Source organism: Prionailurus viverrinus, chromosome A2, assembly GCF_022837055.1.
Source record: "Prionailurus viverrinus isolate Anna chromosome A2, UM_Priviv_1.0, whole genome shotgun sequence".
Lineage (NCBI taxonomy): Eukaryota > Metazoa > Chordata > Mammalia > Carnivora > Felidae > Prionailurus > Prionailurus viverrinus.
Window position 1 is genome coordinate 7923799 of NC_062562.1, and position 23381 is coordinate 7947179.

At 56.9% G+C, this 23381-nt stretch overlaps 2 protein-coding genes across 3 annotated transcripts; both read right to left on the reverse strand.

Moving 5' to 3' along the window:
• Nucleotides 1-4979: 4979 nt before the first annotated feature.
• On the reverse strand, nucleotides 4980-20923 carry MAN2B1 (mannosidase alpha class 2B member 1). 2 transcript variants are annotated; one of them, XM_047844450.1, is made up of 24 exons: nucleotides 20692-20923; nucleotides 19877-19979; nucleotides 19528-19701; nucleotides 18973-19166; nucleotides 18179-18311; nucleotides 17774-17919; nucleotides 16739-16855; nucleotides 13522-13607; nucleotides 13307-13427; nucleotides 13148-13226; nucleotides 12850-12959; nucleotides 12465-12572; nucleotides 12029-12145; nucleotides 10823-10996; nucleotides 9631-9728; nucleotides 9419-9536; nucleotides 7826-7944; nucleotides 7634-7735; nucleotides 7367-7454; nucleotides 7111-7191; nucleotides 6480-6707; nucleotides 5855-6007; nucleotides 5644-5746; nucleotides 4980-5184 (listed from the first exon to the last, which is right to left on the reverse strand). In XM_047844450.1, exons 1-24 carry the CDS (start codon nucleotides 20851-20853, stop codon nucleotides 5075-5077), a joined length of 3024 nt encoding a protein of 1007 aa, XP_047700406.1. In that variant the 5' UTR covers nucleotides 20854-20923; the 3' UTR covers nucleotides 4980-5074. The 2 variants fall into 2 exon arrangements, with proteins under 2 accessions (XP_047700406.1, XP_047700414.1); XM_047844458.1 differs by having other exon boundaries at nucleotides 13522-13604; nucleotides 20692-20922.
• Nucleotides 20924-21777: 854 nt separating this feature from the next.
• WDR83OS (WD repeat domain 83 opposite strand) lies at nucleotides 21778-23243 on the reverse strand. The gene is made up of 4 exons (XM_047833910.1): nucleotides 23111-23243; nucleotides 22890-22995; nucleotides 22263-22360; nucleotides 21778-22166 (listed from the first exon to the last, which is right to left on the reverse strand). Exons 1-4 carry the CDS (start codon nucleotides 23158-23160, stop codon nucleotides 22100-22102), a joined length of 321 nt encoding a protein of 106 aa, XP_047689866.1. The 5' UTR covers nucleotides 23161-23243; the 3' UTR covers nucleotides 21778-22099.
• Nucleotides 23244-23381: the final 138 nt, after the last annotated feature.

Below are 23381 nucleotides of genomic sequence, written 5' to 3' on the forward strand. Positions count from 1 at the left end.
AGAGGGAGAGTTAGAAACATTTGTGCAGGCAGTCTTCTACAGCCAACCACCAGTCAGTACCACGTGTGGTCCTGGGGTGCTCTCCCTGGGCCTCCTGCTCTGCCTGGACTGTCTTCCTTTTCATAGAGGAACTAAAAATATCCGGGGAAGGGGCACCTTTACCAGTTGGTTAAGCGTCTGACTTTAGCTCAGGTCATGATCTCATGGCTCATGAGTTCAAGCCCCATGTCGGGTTCTGGGCTGACAGCCTGGAGCCTGCTTCAGATTCTTGTGTCTCCCTCTCTCTGCCCCTCCCCCACTTACACTCTGTCTCTTTAAAATATAAACTATATATCTATATCTATATCTAGATATATATAGATATAGATATATCCAGGGAAGGCTTATCCTAACAGTGGGACCCCAAGATGGGGGAGGTGGCCAGAGGGATTTTCACCAGCCCATCTGCCCTAAGCCAGGCCCAACTTCTGGGAGGGGATTAAGAAAATTACAGGGAGCGCTTCCAATGTTTGGAACCCATTATGGGTTGAATTGTGTCACCTAAAGTTCAAATATTGAAGTCCTAACCCCAAGTACCTGAGAACGTGATGTTATTTGGGAATAGGGTCATTGCACGTGTGATTAAGATGAATGGGGTCTTCGGGGTAATTCATGATGACTAGTGGCCTTATAAAATGGGGACACTTGAGCACAGGCTCCCACAAGGAGAAGGTCATGCGAAGATGAGTGCATCTACAAACCAGGAAACACCTAAGATGGCCAGCAAACCCCCAGAAGCCAGGGGAGAGGCAGGGGACACAATCTTCCTCACAGACCTCAGAACGAAACCACCCTGCCCACACCTTGAGCTCCACCTTCTACCCTCCTAAACTGTGAGATACGTTTGTTTAAGGGGCCCAGCCTGGAATGGTACTTTGTTATGGCAGTCCTAGCAAATTAATAGAGAAGCCACCCTGGGTTGCACCCTAGCTCTGGATGAGCTCCGTAGGGTACTTAGAGTAACATTTCGAGAGGTGCTCCAAATGTATAGAAGCCGTGTGGGACCACAGTTATGCCCAGAGCACCTTCTCAGGCTTCCCTGGCTAGACGTGGCCCAAGCCCAGGACACAATGGAGATTCAGAGAAATTTCCAGAAAGCCCGTCCGACAGCCATGCCTCATGAAAGATGGGGGCTGTGCCCAGTGAACTCTCCTAGGGTGTCCTTAGCATGTTCACGCTGGAGATTTAGAAAATTTGGAACATACTAAAATGGGCCCCATGTGGGACTGTGGCTGGCTGGGGTCCTCCTCCTAGCCCTCCCCATCCAGCCCAAGCCATTCCCAGCCTCCAAAGAGGGACTAAGAAAACTTTGGGGAGGCATTCTCTGTGACCATAACCCAGGGTGGTCTGAGGCCTAGCTTTGGATGCCCTCTGCAAGCCTGCCAGGCTGACCAGGAATTGCAAATGTCTCCGTGAGCTGAATCAGATCACCAGGGCTAACATGGGACCTGGCGACATGGGCCGATGCTTCCACTGATGGGGACTTAAAACATTAAGGGGGTACCTCCGACAACCAGGCCCTTCAAAGATCCACATTCTTCTCCAGGGAACCCTCATAGTGCATCCCTAACTGGCCCCAACACCGTGCCTCCCCTCCAGGAAGGGGAACTAGAAATGCTTGCAGGAAGTGCACGTGACAGCCAGGACCTGTGGCATCACCGTGGCCAGACCCGGATGCCTCCCCCAGTCACCACTGACAAGAGACAAGCTGATTCTCCACCATTGGTATAGAAGGGATCTCCTATCCCCCGTGCAGGATGGACACCTAAGCGCCCTGAAAATGTTTCTACCAACTACTGGGCCCAATCTGGGCTGGGGACCGGACCTGGACCCCTGGACCTGGACCCCCTCCCTGGGTGGGAGGGCCTCCCTGTCTGGCTGGCTTGTTACCATGGAGAGAAACAAAAAAACCAAAAAGTGTTCAGGAGGTGCATCCAAGGAACCCACACGTGACTGCTCTTCCCTGGGGTAGGGAGTTGACGGTGGCCTTCCTCCCCTCAGGAAACATTTTCAGAAGGGACAGGTAATGACTGGAATCCCACTGAGGACAGCTGCCTACCAGTAGCAACCTCCTCGAGCTGCCCTTGAAGCCTCCAAAGGATTCAGCCTTCTGAAGGAGCCTTAGAATGCTTTTTGGAAGGCCCACACCCCCAGGGCATCCCTACTCACATCTTTTCCACTTGCCGGAGCCAGTGCCCCACCCCAGCCCGAGGCAGAATTGGAAACGGTTCAGGCAAGTGCTTCAGGTTACCAAGTGCCCGCTGGGGACCGCCACCAGATCCAGTGAGCCCACCCCTGCATCCCTCCGCCCGGGATGGACCCTGCCACTGCAAGGAGACATCTAGAGATTTGAGGGAAGTGTCCCAGAACAGGCCCCACTGGGACTGCAGTTGGGCCCGAGCGTCTCCTCTCCCGAAGGCAAAGTTTCAGGATGCACAGCCAGCGACCCTGCTCCACGCGGGGTCCACGCAGGTTGGCTGGCAGCCAGGGGAGGGGAACGCTCCCAAGGGCTTCCTGGCCATGATCCCGGTCTCAGGAGGGAGAATCTAGAATTCTCAGGAGACACGCCCAACAACCAGGCACCAGGTGAGAATACGGCCCAGCCCAGGACAAACTACTGTCACCCGCAATGTCCCAAAAGGAGTCCCCACGTGCAGAGGGGACCACCGTGTGCCAGCCAGCCCATCCATGCAGTTCCTAGATGCCGCTCTCCTCTATGTTGCAGTGACAATCTCAGGGGGACCCATGCAGCCGGGATGACACTGCTGTCCGCCTCCTGGAACTCGGCCTTGGGTTTGATGGCCGGATCCCATCCCAGGCCCACACCGCTGAGCTCCGGGGACGATATAAAAGCAGCCGCTAGGTGGCGCGGGTCAACCAGCGCGACGGGGATGACCTTGGAACCCGCCCCCCACCCCCACTCCCACCTCCCCGGGTGCCGCTTTGTGTGGGTTCCACCCAAATTGCGTATCTTGGCCCATAGCAGGCGGGAGTGCCTGGTGGGCCCGGGACACCCTCCCCGCTGGTCCCTAGCCCAGCTGGCTGCTGCCTTTGGAGGGGGAGGTGGAAACATTTTCCAGTGGCATATGTGAATAGGGCCCACGTGTGACCATGGCTGGGCCTCCCTGGATGGCTAGGGCTGCTTGCCTCCCCGAGAGGGAGACCGAGAACAATGAGGGGAAGGAGGAGGGCATCCAGCAACCGGAGTGCAGTCCTGACCTCCACAGAAGGGCATAGAAAGTTTTCAGGAGGCGTTCCCAATGACCAGGACGCAAGAGTGACACCACCTGAGCCCAAGGCATCCTCCAGGAGTCTACCTGTCCAGCCAGGCCAGTCAGGGTCTTCCCTTTGTTGTTTTTGGGTTTTGTTTTTGTCCTGAAAGAGAGCGAGAGTAGGGAAGGGGCGAAGGGAGCCAGAATCTTCAGCAGACTCCACACTCTGTGCAGAGCCCACGGCAGGGCTCGATCCCACGACCCCGGGATTGTGACCTGAGCCGAAATCCAGAGTTGCACCCTCAACAGACTGAGCCACCCACGTGTCCCCACGGTCTTCCCTCTAAATGGGGATGTGGATACGTTTTCAGGAGATACCACCAGGCGGGTCCAATACCAGGCCCTGTGCAGAACCACAGCCTGGCCCTGGGCACCCACCCCGAGTCTCTCTGGCCGGTCTCTCTGTGCTTGTCCCTGTCACCAGAGAAGAGCTGGAGAGGTTTACAGCGGTATAGCCAGCAATCGGGCACCATGTGGGACTGAGGGAGGACCCAGGCAGGGCAACCTCCACGGATCTCCTTGGCCAGCCAGGACAGCGCCTGCCATTGGAGGGGGATTTGGATACATTTTCAGGAGATCCCATGGCCTACCAGGCCGAGGATGTCATCCCTAGGGTGCACTTCCTGGCCAGCCTTTTTCCTGCCACCAGAGGAATACTTACAAGCAAATTTGGTGGGTACCTGCTAAGATGGGACCCTACATAGGACAGCAGATGGCCCTGGGGCACAATCCCCAGACTACCCTGGCTGGCTCTGCTGCCTTTCCCTTCTGGAGGGAAACTTTAAAAAGTTTAAACTTTAAAAAGAGGTGCATCAAGTGACCGGACCCCAGGCAGGATGGCCACTTCCTTGGGCCTCTCTCGTCCATCTCTTTATGGGGAGACTTAGAGAAAACTTCGAGGCCCATCCAGCACCCAGGCCCCATCTGGGACCTCATCCAGGCCCACAGTGCCCTCCCTGGGGGTTCCTAGCTACCCAGGCTCATGCCTGCCACCCAAGAGGGACTTAAAAACATTTTCTGGAGGTGCATCCGACTGCAGGTTGGTCTGGGATGCCCTCCTGGCCTCCATGCACCTTTAAGGGACCTGCACAAAGGCTGTCCTTACTGGAGGAAAAGTCCCTCACCTTCAAGTCTAAACCCCCGGTTTCCTCCCGAAGCCTCCTTCCTCGGTAACACACCCCAGAGGACACCAGGGTACGCCAGGCTCTCCGCCTGCTCCTGGGAGCCCTGCAGCTCTAGTCCACCTGCCCCAGGCCCCTCTTTGGGGCCTGGCTCCAGTTCCACCCCCCCTCACCAGGACCTCCTAGATTCCTTGCCCTCAGGGCCTGGCTCCCCCAAAGCCGGGTCTGAAAGCCCCCCTACCTCCACCCGCCAGGTATGTTCGGTTCTCTGGGCCCATATCCAATGCAGGCCCCCCCCCCCCCCCGTGGCTCCTAGGGACAGCTGTGCCACAGCCTGAGTGGACAAAGGAGGGAAGGAGGAGTGGAAGACAGAGTGGTGGATGAGGTGGGGTGTGAATGGTGTAGTCTGGAGTCAGGATTCAGGCCGGTAAGTGACTTTCCTGCAAGGCCTCAGGTCAAGAGTCACATAATGCTTGCTGACTTTTCTAGGTCACAAATTAAATCCCCTCCAAAAAAACAGCAACAAAAAACCCCACTCAATCACACCTTGACCCAAGGCCTGGTAGTGGCATTTTAGTGGCTTTTGTTGGTGGCAGAAGCAGCAGGAGGAGGAGGGGGAGAGTCCGCCTGCTCCCAGCGTGTCTAGCCATGCTCCTCCCATTGGACCGAAGCCAGGAAGGTACGGATTTCCATGGGCTGCAGCGTGATGGTGGTGGGGTCCAGCTGAGAGGGAGAGGGCAGGGGTGTGGGGCCTGGGGAGGAGCAAGGGAGGAGTAAGGGCCACAGATTTCCTCTGTCTCACCCCTCCCCCTGCTCCTTCCCTGGGCCTACACAAGGCCTTACACTCTCAAATTCAAATCTGTCCCTGGGGCATTATTCCCAGACCTGTTTTTCAACTGCCCCCCCCCCCAGGCCCTGAATACCACCCCCAAATCTGTCTCCAGTGCCTGGCCATCTCCATCACACCCTCCAGCCCTATTCTAAAGACCATCATGCCAACTCCACGGGTGACAGACACACCCCTTTCCCCAGAACTAGATACCCATGGGATTCCATCTCAAACCCTCAAGACCCACTGCTAGTTTGCTCGGACTCACTTAAGACCCTTAAACTGCTAACCAGGATCGGAACACTAGAGCTCTCTACACCTGGGTCCTGGCCAACATTCCCACACGGCTCCCAGCTCCCAGCCCCTCCGGGCAGGCCCGCACCCGTGTTTGGTGTCCACTTGAGCCTGGAGGCGCTGGCCCGGAGCTGGTTGGCCACCAGCGTGGTCTCCTGCAGGTAGGTGATGGTGAAGGCGGAGAAGAGGTCCTGCAGGCAGTGGATATGGGCAGGGCTGAGTAGGGACAGAGCGGGGTTTCGCCTCTCCCTCCTTTCTTTGCCTGGGTCTTGTCTCCTTCCCACCTCCGCCCTCCTCACCGTCAAATCCAAGGTCACGGGGGAGCTCAGGTTGCCAGAGTCCTCCCCTACAGCGAACTGGTGCTCCAAGCGCAACAGCAGCGTTTTCTGGTCCCAGCGGGCCAGCGTGAGCAGGTGTACGGAGGGAGGCAGCTCCCGGCGCAGCCCCGAGAACTGCGGAAAGCGGGGTGGGGCTGAGGCGGTGAGGCTAGGAGGCGGGGCTCTGACGCAAGGGGCGGGGTTTAGTCGGGGAGGGGCGATGACCCCTTATAAAGAGACCCAGGAACAGGGCGGTGCCGGGCTGGGGGCGGGACCGAGCCGCAGAAAGGGCCAAACTGATCTGGCCGGAGACCCACTGGGATGGGGGGCGGGGCTGAAGGCAGGGCTGGACCAAAAGTAGGGGGAGGAGGGTGGGAGCTGAAGGGGAGAGGGCGGAGGCTGTGCCTGGACCCAGTCCCGGCAGAGGGGACTGAACAGGCTGGTACTGGGCGGGGCCTGCGGGGCAACCGGGCTGAGCTGAGGGGTGGGACTAGCTTATGGCCTCCCCAGGACGAGTTAGGGGCAGGCGGAGCGGGACCCACATTAGGCCGGGAAAACCCACCGCGGCTCACTGGGGTCCCCTACCAGGCGGCCCAGTGCCCCTCACCTGCTTGCCCGGGGCGACTTTCAGATGGTAGGGGGCGCCGCCACCCGGGGCCAGCACCACCTGTGGGGCCAGGACCTCCTTCTCTGCCTGCAACCGGTGCCCGGTGGCCGCGGTCCGGACCTTGTCCAGCAGCACGAGGTGGCGCCCTCGCACCCACCGCCCCAACCCGTCCTCCAGTAACGCCTCCCCTACGCCACGTCCGTCATCCTTCAGGAGCCTTCGGTGCACCTGCAGGGAGTCCACAGGACAGGGTGAGGGGTCCCCCTGGCCAATTGCTGGCCCAGGGCTCGTGGAAATTTCAAGAGAAACCGAAGAGTGGGAAGCATGGACGCAGAGAAAGGTCCGGTAGAGGGTCGCCACGGAAGTGGGGAGTCAACCTAGCAAGGGTCTGGGACAGAGGGAGGTAGGGATCTAACGGGACAGGGCAGACAAATCAGGGCCTGGAGGAGGTGGGGGGCTGGGTAGGGAGGGGACAAAAGGGAGAAGTAAACTTGTCACATAGGAACAGAGGTTTCAGCTTAGTGGGAACTACAGGCGGGGGGCTACACCTAGCAGAGAACGGGGACGGACACAGGCTTCAAGGTCCAGTAGGCACCAGAGTGGGAACTGGCTCAGGGCTCTGGCCACTCACCATGAGCTCCATAGAGCCATCCCTCAGGCTGCTGCCCCCCTGGGAGCGGTCAGTCAGCACCGTCAGCTGCATGTTGCCATCCTGGGGGGGGGTGGGGAGAGTGAGGGGCCCCACAGCCAGGCAGCCACACCCCCAGGCAGGCCCCACAGGGGATGGGGGAGACCACCGAGGACAGCTGGGAGATGCTCAGCTTGAGGGGTGACCCCCACTCTGTGGAGGGGTGCTGAGAAGTGGGGAGCAGGATGGGGGGGGATACCCTGATGTAAATGCGGCTGTTGACTGGATAGTAGTTTCCTGCCACTGTCTCAGTCTGGTTCAGCTTCCAGGTGGGCCGATAATCCCGCCTGGGGAGGTGGAGGGGTTCGGTCAGGCCTGGGGTCCAGCTCCCCTTCCCCGGTTCATCCATTTCTCACTCCCCCGTCATCCCCTCCCTCCCACACTCAGAGGATCAGCAGATGCTCCCACGATCCCAGGGCCCTCCACACACCGCAGGCCACCCGTGGCTGCCCCCGGTCACCCCGACCTCCTCTCCAGGATCTCTCGGCCATTGCTGTCTGTGTAAAAGAGTCCTTTTGTCTCCAGCACGGTGTCAAAGCGACTGATGATCTCCTTCCCCCAGCCGTCACTATACCCGAGGGGATGGCAAGATTGTGAGCTCCACCGGCACCACTCTGCCCTCGCGCCCAGCCCCCCAGTCCCAGCGGGTGCCACTCACCCCACAGGGATTGGTCCCACCGTCCACTCGAGCTCCAGGTGCCGCTGTCCTCGGTACAAGCGAACCACTTGGGAACACCAGGCTGAGAAGTTCTGGTGAACCTCCTGCACCAAGGGTGTCTGCAGGCAGGTAGGGGTGGAGGGCAGGTCTAAGCACACACCTGAGCACGGGTGAGCCCTGCAAATATCCACCCCTGCTATAAACCTCACAGAGGCCTACACCCGGGTCAACCCCACCTCTCCCACCTGCCTAGGTGTGATGCCCACACTTCCTCCGTCAGATGTTACTGCGTCATTCTTGAGTGTGGCAATAGGATTGTTGCCCACCATTGCCCCATCTTCCCTCCTTAGAACAGGATTCTAGTTTGGCAAGTGGCTACCCGGACTAAAGACATTGTCTTTACATTGTCCAGTCTTCCCTGAGGCTATCAGTAGCTGTGTGACCATGGCTTGCTCCACGGAAAACCATCAACCTGGTGTAAACAACGTTCCTTGCCTCTTTCCCTCTCCCACTGGCTCAAATGCAAGTACAATGGCTGGAGCTTGAGTAGCCATCTTGGGCCAGGAGGTAGAAGCTGAATGTTGAGGAAAAGTAGACCAGTGAGACAGAAGAGGTCTGGATGGGGGTGCCTGGGTGGCTCAGTTGGTTGAGCGTCCGACTTCGGCTCAGATCACGATCTCGCAGTCTGTGGGTTCAAGCCCCGTGTCGGGCTCTGTGCTGACAGCTCAGAGCCTGGAGCCTGCTTCGGTTTCTGTCTCTCTCTCTCTCTCTCTCTCTCTCTCTCTGCCCCTCCCCCGCTCACACCCGGTCTCTTTCTCAAAAATAAACATTAAAAAAATATTAAAAAAAAAAAAAGAAGAAGAGGTCTGGATGACTGTGAAATCACCCCACCTGCCCTGGATGGCCCAGCCAGACTTTCTGTTAGATGGAAAGAAAGCCGATCGTGTTTTAGGCACGATGAATTTTGGCAACTGTTACTACAGGCAAAACTATATCCTAACACAGCGACCCAGGTATGCGGAAGGTTCACCTCAAGGGGAAGCAGGGTAAATGTGAACCTTGCCATTACCTGTGCCATCCCTGCCCTACGAGGAAATATCAGCGAGAGGTCCCACAAGGGTGGGCCCTGTCCCGGCCAGATGCACCCTCAGACATCCACCCCAAGGGAGACTCACCCAAGCCCTATCCAAGTGTGAACTCTCAAATCCCCACCTCAGATATAATCCTCAGTGAAGCCTTCGAGCAATTCCACCCGGCCCTCCCCATTCACGGGCCAAGTGAATACACCCCACCTCCAGCTTCCAAGGCCAAGTATAATCCCGACACCCACAGCAGATGTGAAAGCCTTTGTTCTTGCTTCTAAGACAGGGCTGTTACTCAACCAGCCATGAATATCCGCCCAGTGGGGAGATCCTCAAGTATTCCCCTCAGGTCTTAGCTGTCTTTGGATATGATGGAGGTGCAAATCCTACACTCACCCCCACACCCGCCCAGACTCCACCCCCCCACACCCACCCACACATAGCTCACCGCCCGCCCAGACTCCACCCCCCTCCCCCCCACACACCCACTCGTCATCCCCTGGGCACAGACCTTCACCAGGCGCGTTTGAGCCCAGCGGCTCACCATCAATGGTTTCTCTTGGTTGGGTCTGAAGATGTAGGCACCTGAGACCTGGGTGCTTAGGTTGTTGCCTACACTGGCGTTGTACCTGGACCAGGGCAGGTGAGAGTCAAGGTAGGTGACCCCAGCTCCACTTACACCCCCTCCCTGGACTAGTGGTACCCCCCCTCCCCCCGCCTCACCAGTAGAAGGCTTGGCGAACAGGTAGCAGGAGGTTCTGGTCCAGGTTCTCCATCTCCACCAAGAGCCCTGTGTCAGGGTCAAACCTAGCCCGGATGTGCTGCAGAGAAAAGGCGGACAGACGTGAATGACCATCATCTCAGCCAAGGGTAGCGTCATCCTTCCTGGGGCTCAGGAGGTACCGTCCCTCCCTCTATCTCCTCGCCTGGCCCTATTAACAAATCCTAACAGATCTACCTTGTACCCTCTCCTTAAGCTGATCACTTCTTAACCATTTCCGTGGCCTTCTGGGACTAATGCCGCTGACCTCTTCCGGGCTCACCTCCCCGTCAGTTCGCCCTGCGGCCGCCAGAGGGCGCCAGGGACACCCTAAGTACCATCCTAGCCTGTCCGCTGAGGCCCAGGGCTGCCTTGGGCGTTTGACCGAGTAACCACAGTGGCACCACCCAAGAGACTTTTAGGGGCCAACAGAAATGTGTAAATTTTAATTTCTCTTGGAATCAGAAGAAAACTTAAATGTAATAATTAGGAGTATGTTATAATGAAGACTGGTTAATAATATTCATCTTTTATACCCACCTGGTCCTGAAATATAATTTTTAACTTTTTTTTTTTTTTAATGGAAAAAGGGACCCACAAAGGCAAAAGTGCTGGGGCCCCATGACAGTCTTAGTGCAGCCCTGTCCCTCACGTGGCTCCTTGGAAGTAAAAGCCGAAGCCTTCCCCTGGGCCCTCAAGTCCTGCACAGTCTGACCTGTCACCCAACACCCGCCCCTCCAGCCACAGAGGGTTCCTTGAACACTCGCCACCCTCCTGGCTGAGGGCTTTTGCTTCTGCTGCTCGCTGCCTGCCTGGGTCCTTCTCCGTGCCACCCCCCGCCCCTCCGCTCCCAGTGGCCACGTGGCTCCCTCCCTCAAGTCTCTGACTTGCCTCATTTAATTTGCAAACCCCTACCACCGTCAGCTCTTTCGTATCTGTCAAGTGTCACACGTGATTACACTGGGTCCGCACAACAGTCCCAGGAAAGGACACTGAGGTTCAAAGGGAAGTGGTCACTCACTGGAGGACACATAATGGGAGACTGGTAACTACACCATGAACTGATGTAGTTCATCCACTGATCCACTCCATGAGGCTCGCCATGATACCTCAAATTTCTCACAGCAACAGGGAAGGGGATCCCGACCGTCTCACCTCATTTTGGATGGCCAAGACACGGGACCAGGGCCGCTGGGATCTGGGCTGGGGTTTGTGGGCGTGGGGGCGCTGGCCAGGCACCTGGCTTACTGAGTAGATGCTGAAGCCCAGGGCAGGCACCGAGGCTGGGAAAAGCAGTTCCTGACCGTCTGAGCTAGGAAGTATCACCACCTCAAGTAAGGGAAGAGGGAAACAGAGTCAAGAGACTGTGAGTAACCTACTGAGCTGTACACAGGCCGGGTCAAACTCCATCAGGAGAAGGAGCCCCAAATGGGAGGAAGAAATTAAAGTGTTGGCCAGGGAGGATGGGGGTGTCAGAAATTCTGAGTCAGAGATTGCAGAGAAGATTCATCAAGTGGGGAGAAAGCATTGCTTGGAGGGTGTAGAGACTGTGGGAGAAGGAGAAGTGAGGGAGGAAGTGGAGAAAGAGATCCTTGAAGCAAGGGAATGAGGGAAAGGCAGATTCTCGGGGGAGGAAGAGATTCGCAGGAAGAGGCGTTCCAGGATGGAGAGAATAAGCGTTCAAAAAAAAAAAAAAACTACAAAAATAAAATTTGGGGCCCCTGACTAGCTCAGTCCGTAGAGCATGCGACTCAGTCTCAGGGTTGTAAATTCGAGCCCCACGTTGGATGTAGATTACTTCAAAAAATAAAATCCCGGGGTGCCTTGGGTAGCTCAGTCAACTAAGCACCCAACTCGTGATCTCAGCTCAGGTCTTGATCTCAGGGTCATGAGTTCAAGTCACCCGTTGGGCTCCACACTGGGGCATGGAACCTACTTAAAAAATCCTTTTATGTTAACTAAAATTTAAATACAATTTGAAAAAAAAAATTAAATAAAATCTTAAAAAAAAAAAGTCATGAGGAGACATTAAAAATGGGGAAGACTGCTCAGGAGGCAGGGCAGGGGGATGGGTAGGGAGACAGATGTGGCCAAGGGGAATGATGTTAAGGGGCAGAGGGGGAAGATATTCACAGAAAGAGAAAGTACCAGGCACAAGGTATTGATGGAGGGGAAGATATTCACGAGAACGAGTTACCCAAGAGAGGGAGGTGTCCATGGCAGGAGGTATCCATGAAGGCAGATAATTATGGGGGGGGGGGGGGCGGGTAGAAATGCTCAGGGGGAGGTGTCCAAGGCAGGAGGTAACCATGGGGGGGGGGGGTGGTACTCATAGGACGAATATTCATTGAATGGGCTCACATCGCTGGGCACAACTGTGCCATTCGGGTCCCTCACGACGAAACCGTGTTTGCTGACTGGCAGCCGCACCATCCAATCTATTTTCCGTCCCAAGGGGTTATAAATAGTCACTTGGAACTGGTGTGGGAGGGTCAGAACGGGCAAGGGTTACAGCAGGCCTTCTTGAAACCCACCCACCACAGGCGGCAACTCCCTCGGGTGACCCAAGCCCCCACGGGGTTCTTTGGTCTCCGTCCCACCCCAGTTTCACTGCGCCCCACGTGATCACAGGTCGCTTCTCCAACAAAACAATTTCGCAGCCCTCGGGTGCCTCCAGAGACCCTCCGTCTGAGCCCCACCTCCTCCGGGCCCCGCCCCGCTGTCCTCAGGTTCCTGCTCTATCCACCCACCAGACCTGGCTCCCGGCCCCGCCCCTCCGGCCCGGGGCCCAGCTCACGTTCTTCGCTGTCTGGCTGAGCGGACAGACGCTGACGTTGAGGTTTCGGCAGTACGTGAAGTCCTCCTTGGAGCCGCTGAGCCGCGCCAGCGCATTGCTCAGAAGAACCTGTGGGGGGGAGCGTGAAGGTGTGGGTCGGCTCTAGATGCCCACCCAAGTCTCCTCCCCATCCCCTCCCGGGCCCCGCCCACCCCGCCCTAGGCCCCGCCCAGGAGTGCTGCCAGGCCCCGCCCCGTTCCTGCCCCCGCCTCTCTTGTCCCAAGCCCCGCCCCTACGAGCCCTTCTAGCCCCCACCCCACTTTGCCCACCTCTTACAGTCTCCGCCCTTCCGTTCGGTACCGGCCTTTCCCTGTCCCCGCCCCTTCCCAGGCCCCACCCCGCGCACCTCGCAGGGGTCCCAGCCGGCAGCCAGCTGTCGCGCGTAGTCGTCGGCCACGTGCTGCTTGGAGGTTCCGCTGACCGCGTCGTGGTGCTGGAGCACGGCCATCGCCTCATCTGCAAGCAGATTGTGAAGCGGGTGGGGTCTCTGCAGGGCTCTCAGTCCCGACCCCAAGGACACGGGACAGGTCACGTGTGTGCGGGCCGGGTTCTTAAGAGCTTTATGAAGGGAATCGAGGGGGTGGCGAGGGTCTGGCGTCCAGCTTCGGACATGCTCCCGTCCCCTCACCAGCCCCGACACCTACTGAGGGGTGCGCTGTCTCCCGAGCCGTAGGGTCCCACGTTAGCCGCCGGACCCGCCAGCGCCTCCAGCTGGTTGCACACCTGGGGGGCAGAGAGGGCGTGTCGTGGCCCTGGACCTGTCGGGATCGCTGGGCGCCCGCTTGGGCTCAGCACCCACCCACCTGCAGAAAGTTGTAGCTGAGGCGCTCGTAGCGTTTGAGGGCCGGCCGGCTGGAAAAGTAGCCAGTCCAAAACTGGTGAGGGCCGTCGGCGTAGGGGAAGAAGTCATCCTGTTTCACAGACCTGCAGCAACAGAGGTGTTGAGGGCAGGGTCAGGACCCAAAGGCCATGCCAACACCCCCCCCCGCCCCCCGCAAGCTCCCCCCCCCCCCAATACCAGGTGAGGTTGGCCTTGTTCAGCTCCCAGAGGTAACAGGCGGGAGTGGAGTAGAGAACATTGACGCGGCTCCCGTTGGCCTGCTGCTGGGGGGAGGTGTCCGTGTGTGAGCCCTCGGGAGTCCGCACCTTCCCAGGGGGCCCACAGGTGTGCACCGACATCCTCACACACGTGTGCACGCATTCATGCATGGGGGGGGGGGGTCAGATTCTCTTAACACACATTTTGAGCACAAAACAGTGGCCAAGTGTGAAACTGAATTCTGCCAGAAGCTAAATATTACCAGCACGGAAAGAATTTCACGGATGCAAGAATAAACCTGAAATTTTTACTAAGCTTGTTTTAAAAATTCCAATTGTATTATTATTATTTTTTTAATGTTCATTTACTTTTGAGAAAGAGCGAGAGTGCATGCATGAGCTTGAGCAGGGGAGGGGCAGAAAGAGAGGGAGACACAGAATCCGAAGCAGGCTCCAGGCTCCGAGCTGTCAGCACAGAGCCCAACGCGGAACTCGAACCCACGGACCGTGAGGTCATGACCGGAGCTGAAATCGGAGCCACCCACCCAGGCGCCCCTCCAATTTTATGATTAAAAATGTTTGTTGGGGCGCCTGGGTGGCGCAGTCGGTTAAGCGTCCGACTTCAGCCAGGTCACGATCTCACGGTCTGTGAGTTCGAGCCCCGCGTCGGGCTCTGGGCTGATGGCTCAGAGCCTGGAGCCTGTTTCCGATCTTGTCTCCCTCTCTCTCTGCCCCTCCCCTGTTCATGCTCTGTCTCTCTCTGTCCCAAAAATAAATAAACGTTGGGAAAAAAAATGTTTGTGGGGGCGCCTGGGTGGCGCAGTCGGTTAAGCGTCCGACTTCAGCCAGGTCACGATCTCGCGGTCCGTGAGTTCGAGCCCCGCCTCGGGCTCTGGGCTGATGGCTCAGAGCCTGAAGCCTGTTTCCGATTCTGTGTCTCCCTCTCTCTCTGCCCCTCCCCCGTTCATGCTCTGTCTCTCTCTGTCCCAAAAATAAATAAACGTTGAAAAAAAATTTTTTTTAAAAATGTTTGTGGAAAAACTAAGTGTGACATTATAGGGCAGGAATAATCCCTCAGCATTGTCAGGTTATTGCTAAATGACACCGCTGTTATAATTAAAGGAGGCACACTTTCCGCTGAGGGAGGTGGAGGCACAAGAAGGTGACCTCCGTGAAAACAAAGATGTCTGTTCTGCTTGTGCTGTGAACCCAGTGCCTGGTATACAGCAGGTGCTCACTAAACACTTGAGTAAATGAAAGGAAGTGAGTGGCACCACATGCCTTTATGTGCGTGCACATGTCTACACCTGCGCCCGTGCGCGCGCGCGCGTGCGCGCGCGCGCGCGCGCGCACACACACACACACACACACACACACACACAGTATTCACTCAGCAAACAATCGCTTGATTCTTCAATATGCTCAGGATTTCAGACACAGTCTAAGAAGCAGAGGCCAGCCCCATTCTCATGGAATTCGCAGCCAAGTAGAGGAGAGGCATCGTGAACACAGTTGGTTATGATCAGCCTGGATGTGGTATCACAGGTATTTATGGGAACTGCATGTACAAGAGCATGTACAAGAGCTCCACCTGGAGTTTGGTGAAGCCTTCCTGGAGGAGGAGATTTCGCAGCTTGTATATTAAAGGAGAAGCGTAAGGTTTTATTTCTACCCCAAATAATAATATTATAATAAAACACATAATAATAGTAATAATAAAATAGTAATAATAATAGTAATAATAAAAAACAACCATAATATTATTTACCCGACACTGTTCTACTAATCTGTGTAAATGAACTCCTTAAAGGGGCCCTCGGGTGGCTGAGTCGGTTGAGTGTCGACTTCAGCGCAGGTCATGATCTCACGGTTTGTGAGTTCGAGCCCCGCGTTGGGCTCGTTGCTGTCAGCGCAGAGCCCGCTTCAGATCCTCTGTTCCCCAATGTTTGCCTGCCCCTCCCCCACTTGTGCTCTCTCAAAACAAAACAAAAGACATTAAATAAACTCATTAAACCCTAACAGCCTTCTCAGGTGGGAGCCACCATTGTGCCCACTTTCTAGAGAAGAAAACTAAGGCAGAGTGCTTAGAAACTTTCTCAAGGTCCCTGAACCAAGAAGCAGCAGGCTAAGGATATGAACTAAGGGACTCTTTCCAACAGAGTGTGGAGTGGGCAGAGAAGCAGTGAGTGGCCGGAGAAAAACCAGTGACAGCCCAGGAACATGATATTTATAGGAGAAAGTGATCAAGGTGTTCAGGTCTCCGCAGGGTCATGGGGAGGACCGAGAAACGTCTGTCGGAAGGCCCCTGGTGATGTTCCTGAGTGGTTTTGGTGAAACAGCAGTGCAGGCAGTGAGCGGAAGGTGAGGACGTGGAGACTGCCGGCAGACAACCCTGGGGATGGAACTGATAGGAAGGGACATTTCTTTCTTTTTTTGTAAACGTTAATTTTATTTATTTTGAGAGAGAGAAAGAGAGAGCGAGCAGGGGAGGGGCAGAGAGAGAGAATCCCAAGCAGGCTCCGCGCCATCAGCGCAGAGCCTGACTTGGGGCTCCAACTCACGAACCGCGAGATCGTTCACGAACCATGAAATCAAGAGTCAGACGCTTAAGTGACTGAGCCACCCAGGTGCTTCAGGAGGGGACGTTTCAGATGGGAAAGGCCCAAAGGTGTCTGAGCCCTGATTCCCGGAACCTGTTAGGTTACACAGCCAAAGGAAATGAAGATTGCGAGTGGAGTTAAGGTTGCTGATCAGCTGACCTTAAAATAGCTTATCCTGGAAGATCTGCCAGGCCTCGATGTAATCATGGGTCTTTAAAAATGGAAGAGGGAGGCAGCAGTGAGAGTAAGAAAGAGAAGTGATGATGCTGTGTGGCTGGCTTGCAGGATGGGGAGGCCATGATCCAAGGAATGGGGCTGGCCTCTGGAAGCTGGACAAGGCAAGGAAACGTTCCCCCAGAGCTTCCAGAAGGCACCCAGCCCTGCTGACATCTTGATCTTAACCCAGTGAGAATTGTGTCAGACTTTCTGAGCTACAAAAGCGGAAGGTAATATATTTCTGTTGTTTTTCAGCCGCTGCGTTTGTTGGTAATTTGTTATAAATAGCAATAGAAAACTAAGATAGGACCCATTGCTATGCATATGACCCAAAGGCCAGGGACACAAGCACACTCGTGCACGCGAGATGGGCACAATTACCTGGGCGTTGACCAGCTGGATGAGCCTGTCGAGGTTCCTGAACCACATGTTAGCATTCTCATATTGGAAGTCTGAGCCCATGGTCATTATGGTGTGGTTGGTGCGGAAGTGCTGGCCCTGTGGATGGAATGGAGAATTCTCAGGCCGGAGGGTCCTAAACCACCCCTGTGTTCAGCTGTCTCTTGGTATACATGTGGTCAAGAGTGTGGGTGCACACAGAGGAGGGAAGGAAGTGGGTCGTGTGGGAGTACAGGGACACATGTGAAAACAGCCACAAGCTGTTGAGTAAGTCTCTTGGGCCCAGCACACAAATGAGGGCACTGAGGCACAGTGTCATGCCGTCTCATGGCCCCGGTGAACATCTGGGGTGGCAAAGGTCATCAACAGTCTTTTTTTTTTTTTTTTAATGTTTATTTATTTTTGAGAGAGACAGACAGAATGTGAGTGGGTTAGGGGCAGAGAGAGAGGGACACACAGAATCTGAAGTGGGCTCCAGGCTCTGAGCTGTCAGCACAGAGCCCGACGAGGGGCTGGAACTCCTGAACTGTGAAATCATGACCTGCACGGAAGCCAAACGCTTCACCAACTGAGCCACCCAGGCGCCCCTTGTCAGTCTTCTAATCAGAAATGCACACAGGGGAGCCTGGGTGGCTCAGTCGGTTGAGCATCTGACTCTTGATTTCGGTTCAGGTCATGATCCCATGGTCAGTGAGATCGAGCCCCATATCCGGCTCCATGCTGACGGCTCAGAGCCTGCTTGGGATTCTCTCTCTCTCTCTCTCTCTCTCTCTCTCTCTCTGCCTCCTACCCCTGCTCGCGCACACTCCCTCTCTCTCTCTCTCAAAATAAGTAAACAAACTTAAAAAAAAAAAAAAAAGGAAATGCATACAAATCTGAAAGGGGAACGTGGTGATAGGGAAGGAAGTGTTCCCTCCCTCCGAGGGTTCCAAGGAGGTGTTAGGGAACGCCCAGGCTGTGGAAAGTGCCCGGTGCATTATGAACACCAGCCTCATGGGTCCTGCACAGTAGGGTTACCTGCGCAGTGGCCAACTGCAGGAAGTAATTGACCAGCTCCTCGGCGTTGTACTCAGGGCTGCGCCGGTCCTCCACGAACGGCTTGTCGGCACACAGCGTGTCCCAGCACAGTTTCTCAGGTGGGTTGTAAATATTGGGGAGCACACCTGCATGCCACACCAGGCTCAGGAGGAGGCCCTGCGCCCCAGACCTGCCCTGGGGTCAAAGCCTGCCACGCCCCACCCAGGAGGGGCTTCAGAATTTGCAGGGCCCCGTGCCAAGTGCAAACGCTGGGTCCTTGTTCGTAAATTATTAAGAGTTTCAGGACAATGACAACAGAGTATAAAAACACACCCAGGGCCCTCTGAGCACGGTCCCAGGTCCCAGGCCCCTGGGGCCAGCCCTGCCCCCACCCCAACTCCTTACTGGTAAAGAGGTCGGCCGCTGGGGGCTTCAGGCTGGCGCTAGCCCGCCAAACCTGCTCCAGCTCTAGGTTCTCTTCCCGCACTCTCTTATCTTGATAATCCAGACGCCCGAAGAAGAGGCCATCAAAGCCCATCTGGAGGTGGGGAGGGATGAGCGGGATCGGAGGGTAGGAGGAGTAGATGCCCAGCCCTCTCATCACCCACCGCCGGACCCCTCCACATGGGAGGGGCGGGTCGGAGCACAGGGTCTGAAACCAGAAGGCCTCCAGCCCATTTGGAAGCTTGGGGAAGGGCCAGATCACACCTCGGGAGAGCTTGGAAGGGTAGGTCTAACGCTAGAACAGACCTCCACCTTCCCCAGCTTGGAAAGAGGCCTGGCTCAAGGCTTTCCCCCTTACGCAGCCTGAAGGAATCAGAGCATGGAAAGGGAGCCGGGTCAAGTCAAAGATTACGAAACTGGTGGGAAAGAGGGGCAGGCCTCCACCTGCCACCTGGACTGGGGAGGAGCTGGGATCATAGCAAACGGGGGTGGGGGCTCCAGTGAGGGGCAGGTGTGAGGCCTGGCGTGGAGTCAGCTTGGGCCGAGGCAGAGCAGAGAAGCGGGGTTTTTTTTGGGGGGGGGTGGGTAGCAGTAATGGGATTCACAACTCACCCAAGGGGCAGGGTCTCAAGGGGCCAAAGGGCCAGGGAACAGGGCCTGGTCCCTGTGAGCTTGCAGGGAAGGGTGGGGCTTGAGTGGCCAAGGGAGAAGTCAGAGCTGGTGAATGGGCAGTTCTTGAGAGGTCAGGAAATCACCTGGGCGAACAGCGAGGCCTGCTCCCGAGAGTGACCGAAGGGATCAATGTGCCAGGCCACACGGGGGCGCCCATCTTTGCCAAAGGTGTCTTCCAGGAAGCGCAGTCCCAGTGTCATCTGGTCTATAATGGCTCCATAGTGCGTGGCTGCCTCATCATTCATCACCCAGCCACCGTTGGCAAACTCCAGGCGCCCTGTGCCGGGAAGGACAAAGACAATTGGCAGGGCCATGAATGGGGCCAGGGTTGGCAACGCAGGGGATAGGAAGACCTGCCTGTGAACCCAGGCCTGGAGGGAGAAGAGGGGTCACTCCCAGGCCAATGAAGCCAGCTATGGAAGAGAGGGCATTCTGCACGGCAGGCTCCCCTGAGGTTCCCTTGGAGGTGGGGCCTTGCGGGATGCATAGGAGTTCCACAAGTAAGGGAAATTCCAGGTAGGCGGAGCCACATGCACACACAGGCTGCACCCGGCATGATAAAATCTCAGAAGCTGCGGTGTGTCAGAAACAGCAGCTGAGCTGGGCTTCCTCTTTTCACTTCCTTGGGGCAGGCTCACCCTGGCGCACCAGGTCCCGCACAACTTCCTGTGTTGCATTGGTCTGCTGGTGCCACCAACGGGAGAAGAAGGCAATCTCCACATAGATGAATCGGCGGGTGGGCTCCACCAGCAGAGAAGAGATGACCGAGTCTAGGATGTACTGCACACCTGCGTGCTGGACGTCATTATGGACTGTGGACACAGGGGTCAGGCAGTCAGGGACAAACGAGCCAAGGGGGGATATTCTTCAACACAGGAGCCCAAGCTGGGCATTGTCCCCACCCTAATGTCCAGGACCCAGAAAGGATTGGAAGGGCTCAAAGGGGCCATGGGAGTCCCAGGGGTAAGGCCCCCACGCTCTACTCACTGCCATAAAAGTACTGGTCCACCGTCTTGAGCCAACCCACATCATCATGTGTGTGGGCCACCAGGTGCACATTGAGCATGTCCGGATGTACCATAGGGCATGTCTGCACAGGGACCCCAAACATACACACCCTGTCAATTACCCAAGGTTAAGAGGCAAGCTGGGGTAGGGGTTTGGGGTGGGGGCGCAAGATAAGTCTCGATCTAGAGGTGAATGCTTCAGAGAAATGGGGCTCGGCCCTTCCAGCGAGGACACACTCAGAGAAGCTCCCACTGGACACAATCCCTCAGGGAAGCTCTCATTCACACCGTGGGGAAATGGTAATAGCAGTAGCTAATGTTTATCAAGCATTTGCAAATACCAAGCAGCCACCCTGGGGGGTGGGGGCGATATGATCTCATTTTCAGATGAGACCACTGAGGATCAGAGTGGTTAAGTGACTTGCCCCAAGTCACGAGCCAGGAAGTCAGGGAGCCAGACTGCAACTCCGGACAGGCGGACTCCAGAGTCCCAGCTCTCAAGCAACACCCTCCCCCCCCCACCACCCACATACACACATATGTTCAATCACACAGTTGCGTGCGTGCAAAGTCCAGGCGAGCCAACCCACAGAAGCAGGGAGGCAGGTACAGAGAGCCCTAGTCTCAGACTCACACAGCCAGACCTTTCAATGACGGAAAGCATGCCCTCAGACCACACTGTCGTATTAGCAAATCACTCACTAGGCACCCACAGAACAAACCCACCCACACCTCCCGATCCTACTCGGGCTTCACTCGAGCTTCTGTACATTTCCGCCCGCGGGCGGCGCTCACCTCATATCCCGCGGCCCGAGCGCCAGGCGCCGCCAGCAGTAACAAGAGGAAGGAGAGAGGCGGGAGCGGTGGCGGGAGCGCGCGGGAGCTCGTCCCGGGCCTCGCCGCGCCCCGGCCGCCACCGCCAGCGCGGACCCCCAAAGGCCGCGCGTCGGCCCCCATGGCTCCGCAGCCGCCGCTGCCTCCACCGCCACCGCGGCCGCCTCCGGGGGGGGTTCCCGGGCCCGGCCAAGGCGGGGCAAACGCCCCGCCCCCAGGACCCGACCTGGCCAATGGTTGCTGGCGGGGGCGGAGCTAAAGTGCGGCAGGGGCCCGGCGCCTCACTGGGCTGAGGCTGTTTCTGGCTACCCCTGAGGACGCTAGGAGTGTAGGGAGGCGTTAGGCGTATCCACCCCCCCCCCCCCCGCCCCGAGGGTGCTGGTTTGGCCAGAAGAGCCTTTAGTGTCTCCCTACCTCCGAGTGGCCTCGGAGTGCCCCTTTGTCCCCGTGGATGCATCGGTCTCAGACTTTCCCATGGGTGTAATTTTGGCTAGGAGGTGGGAGGGTGTGCACAGGATCCTAGGGTGTCCCATTGACCTTTAAGGCTGGGGTCTTGGAGGGACCTAGCTTGGCTAGGAGCAGGGGTTGATGGCGGTCCTGTTCTGTCCTACGAGGATTACGGATACGGAAGCTGCCCTGAGAGTGCTGAGGTTGGGAGGTATCCAGCCTAGTTGTTAAAGAAATACCCACGGTACTCAGGTGAGGAGTGACCAGTGGGGGAGGTCTCAGCCTTTCATGCTTTTCCCAGTCCCTGTCATTCCATCCAGTTGGCTGATATTACCCAATTTGTCTGATAAGAAAATCAAAGCCCACATTCCTCAGGTCAGCAGAGCCCATGTGCTAAATTGCCAGAGGACAGGGGTCACTTCCCTGTCTCTAGCAGCTGACTTAAGTCACAAGGCTTGTGAAACAAGCAAGTGAACCACCAGAAGGCTCCAGGCTAGAGCCCCACCAAAGGCCTGATTGAGTGGAAGAGCTGGAGCCCACCCACCCCCACCCCCTACGAGGAAGATCACCCACCATGCACAGAAAAGAGAGGTCACAAAGAACAGCCAGAATGCAAAACTTTATTTAACTGGTTTCAACAACAACAACAACAACAACACGAGTGGATACACCTAGAAACATGGACAGCATCTCCCACCGCAGCAGGCAGGTTGGGGAAGGTAGGCAGGAGGGGTAGGCCCAGGGTATTCCCCTCTGCCCAGCAGAAGTGGAATCCCAGGGAAAGGGTCAGGTTCCCTCCAGCCAGCTGCGGGCTCTGGGACTACCGCATTCATGGAAGCCCAGGACAGCAGCTGAGGGCAGGAGGCTGGGCAGCCAGGGGCCAGGCCTGGGGGAAGGTGGACAGAGTGGTCCTAGGCTGACATCACCAGGGGGGCGTCATGGGCTGAGGGTTCTGCAGATATGACATCACCACGGCAGAGATGGACAGCCTGGGACAGGAGACAGGTGTCAGTCAAGGAGGGGTAGGCTTGGGTCCCCCACTCCCCGTTAACTCAGGAGCCCTCCTTCTCTAGGCCCAGACTCACATGAAGCTACTCATCATCTGTTTAGTGTCCTCAGAGCTCCGGGAGTTGGCAAAGCTGATGAAGGAACAGTAGACGGCGACCCAAGCGCACCACTTCAGCTAGGGAAAGGTAGGTGGGTGGGTGGGTGGGATTTGGTCAATGAAAGGCACACCAATGACCACCCCACCCCCCCCACCCCCGCCCCCGGGGCATTACCAGGCACTGGTTCCAACCGACTGATTCCATCTGAAGCAGCTTGGACCTTGCCCCCAAGAGTCCCTCAGTCCCATTCCCCCTTGCCTACTCCAGGCACCCAGTGTTTGGTCCTACTCTCTCGGCGTGCGTCTCTGACCCCTCCACATACTCTCAGGCCCAAGAAGACTGGCCTCTAACACACCTCATGATGCTAAGAACCCCATCCTTTCGAGTCCCCTCCAAACCGCTTTAAAACCTGGCCCCCACCCTTAGACAGACTTGCCACGTACCCACCCAGACCCCTCGCTTCCCTCACGTCCTCGCCTTGCTCAGCCCCGCCCCCCGGCCAGGCCCCGCCCCCTCGGCAGCAGCCCCGCTTCGTTCCGAATCCGCTGCCCCCACAGGCTTCGCTGTCGGGCGGAGCTACGCCGAGGGAAACTCGGCGCCGCCCACCTTGAGCATGAGGCCGCACATGCTGAAGATCATGCCGAGCAGGTTCATGTAGTCTGGCGTCGGGTCGTCCAAGGCCGGGTTACACTCGCTTGGCGGGGGCTTGTACCTGCGGCAGGGTCAAGGGTCAGAGGCACTCAAGTCCCACCCCCGAGATGGACAAGCGCTTCCCTGGGCCTCGCCCCACAACCCGAGCCCCGTTCCCATGACGTGGGGGTCCTCACCTCAGCACCTTGTTCGGCCTCCGTGGGTCCGACATATTGTTAGTGGACATGGCGGGTCGGAGGTCGAGCCTCTTCCGCTGCGGGAGTTGCAGTTTCCGGCGCGGAAACGGAGGATGGCTTTTAGAGTAGCACCCACAGACTTCGAGCCTCCGTTCCCGGCGGCGGGGGCCAGGACTCCTCCCAGGCAGGGGACAGACAATTAGAAGAGATCAAAAATGTTCCTTGAAAACAAGAAGTGGGGAAAGAAACCTGGACGCTGGAACCAGGCTCC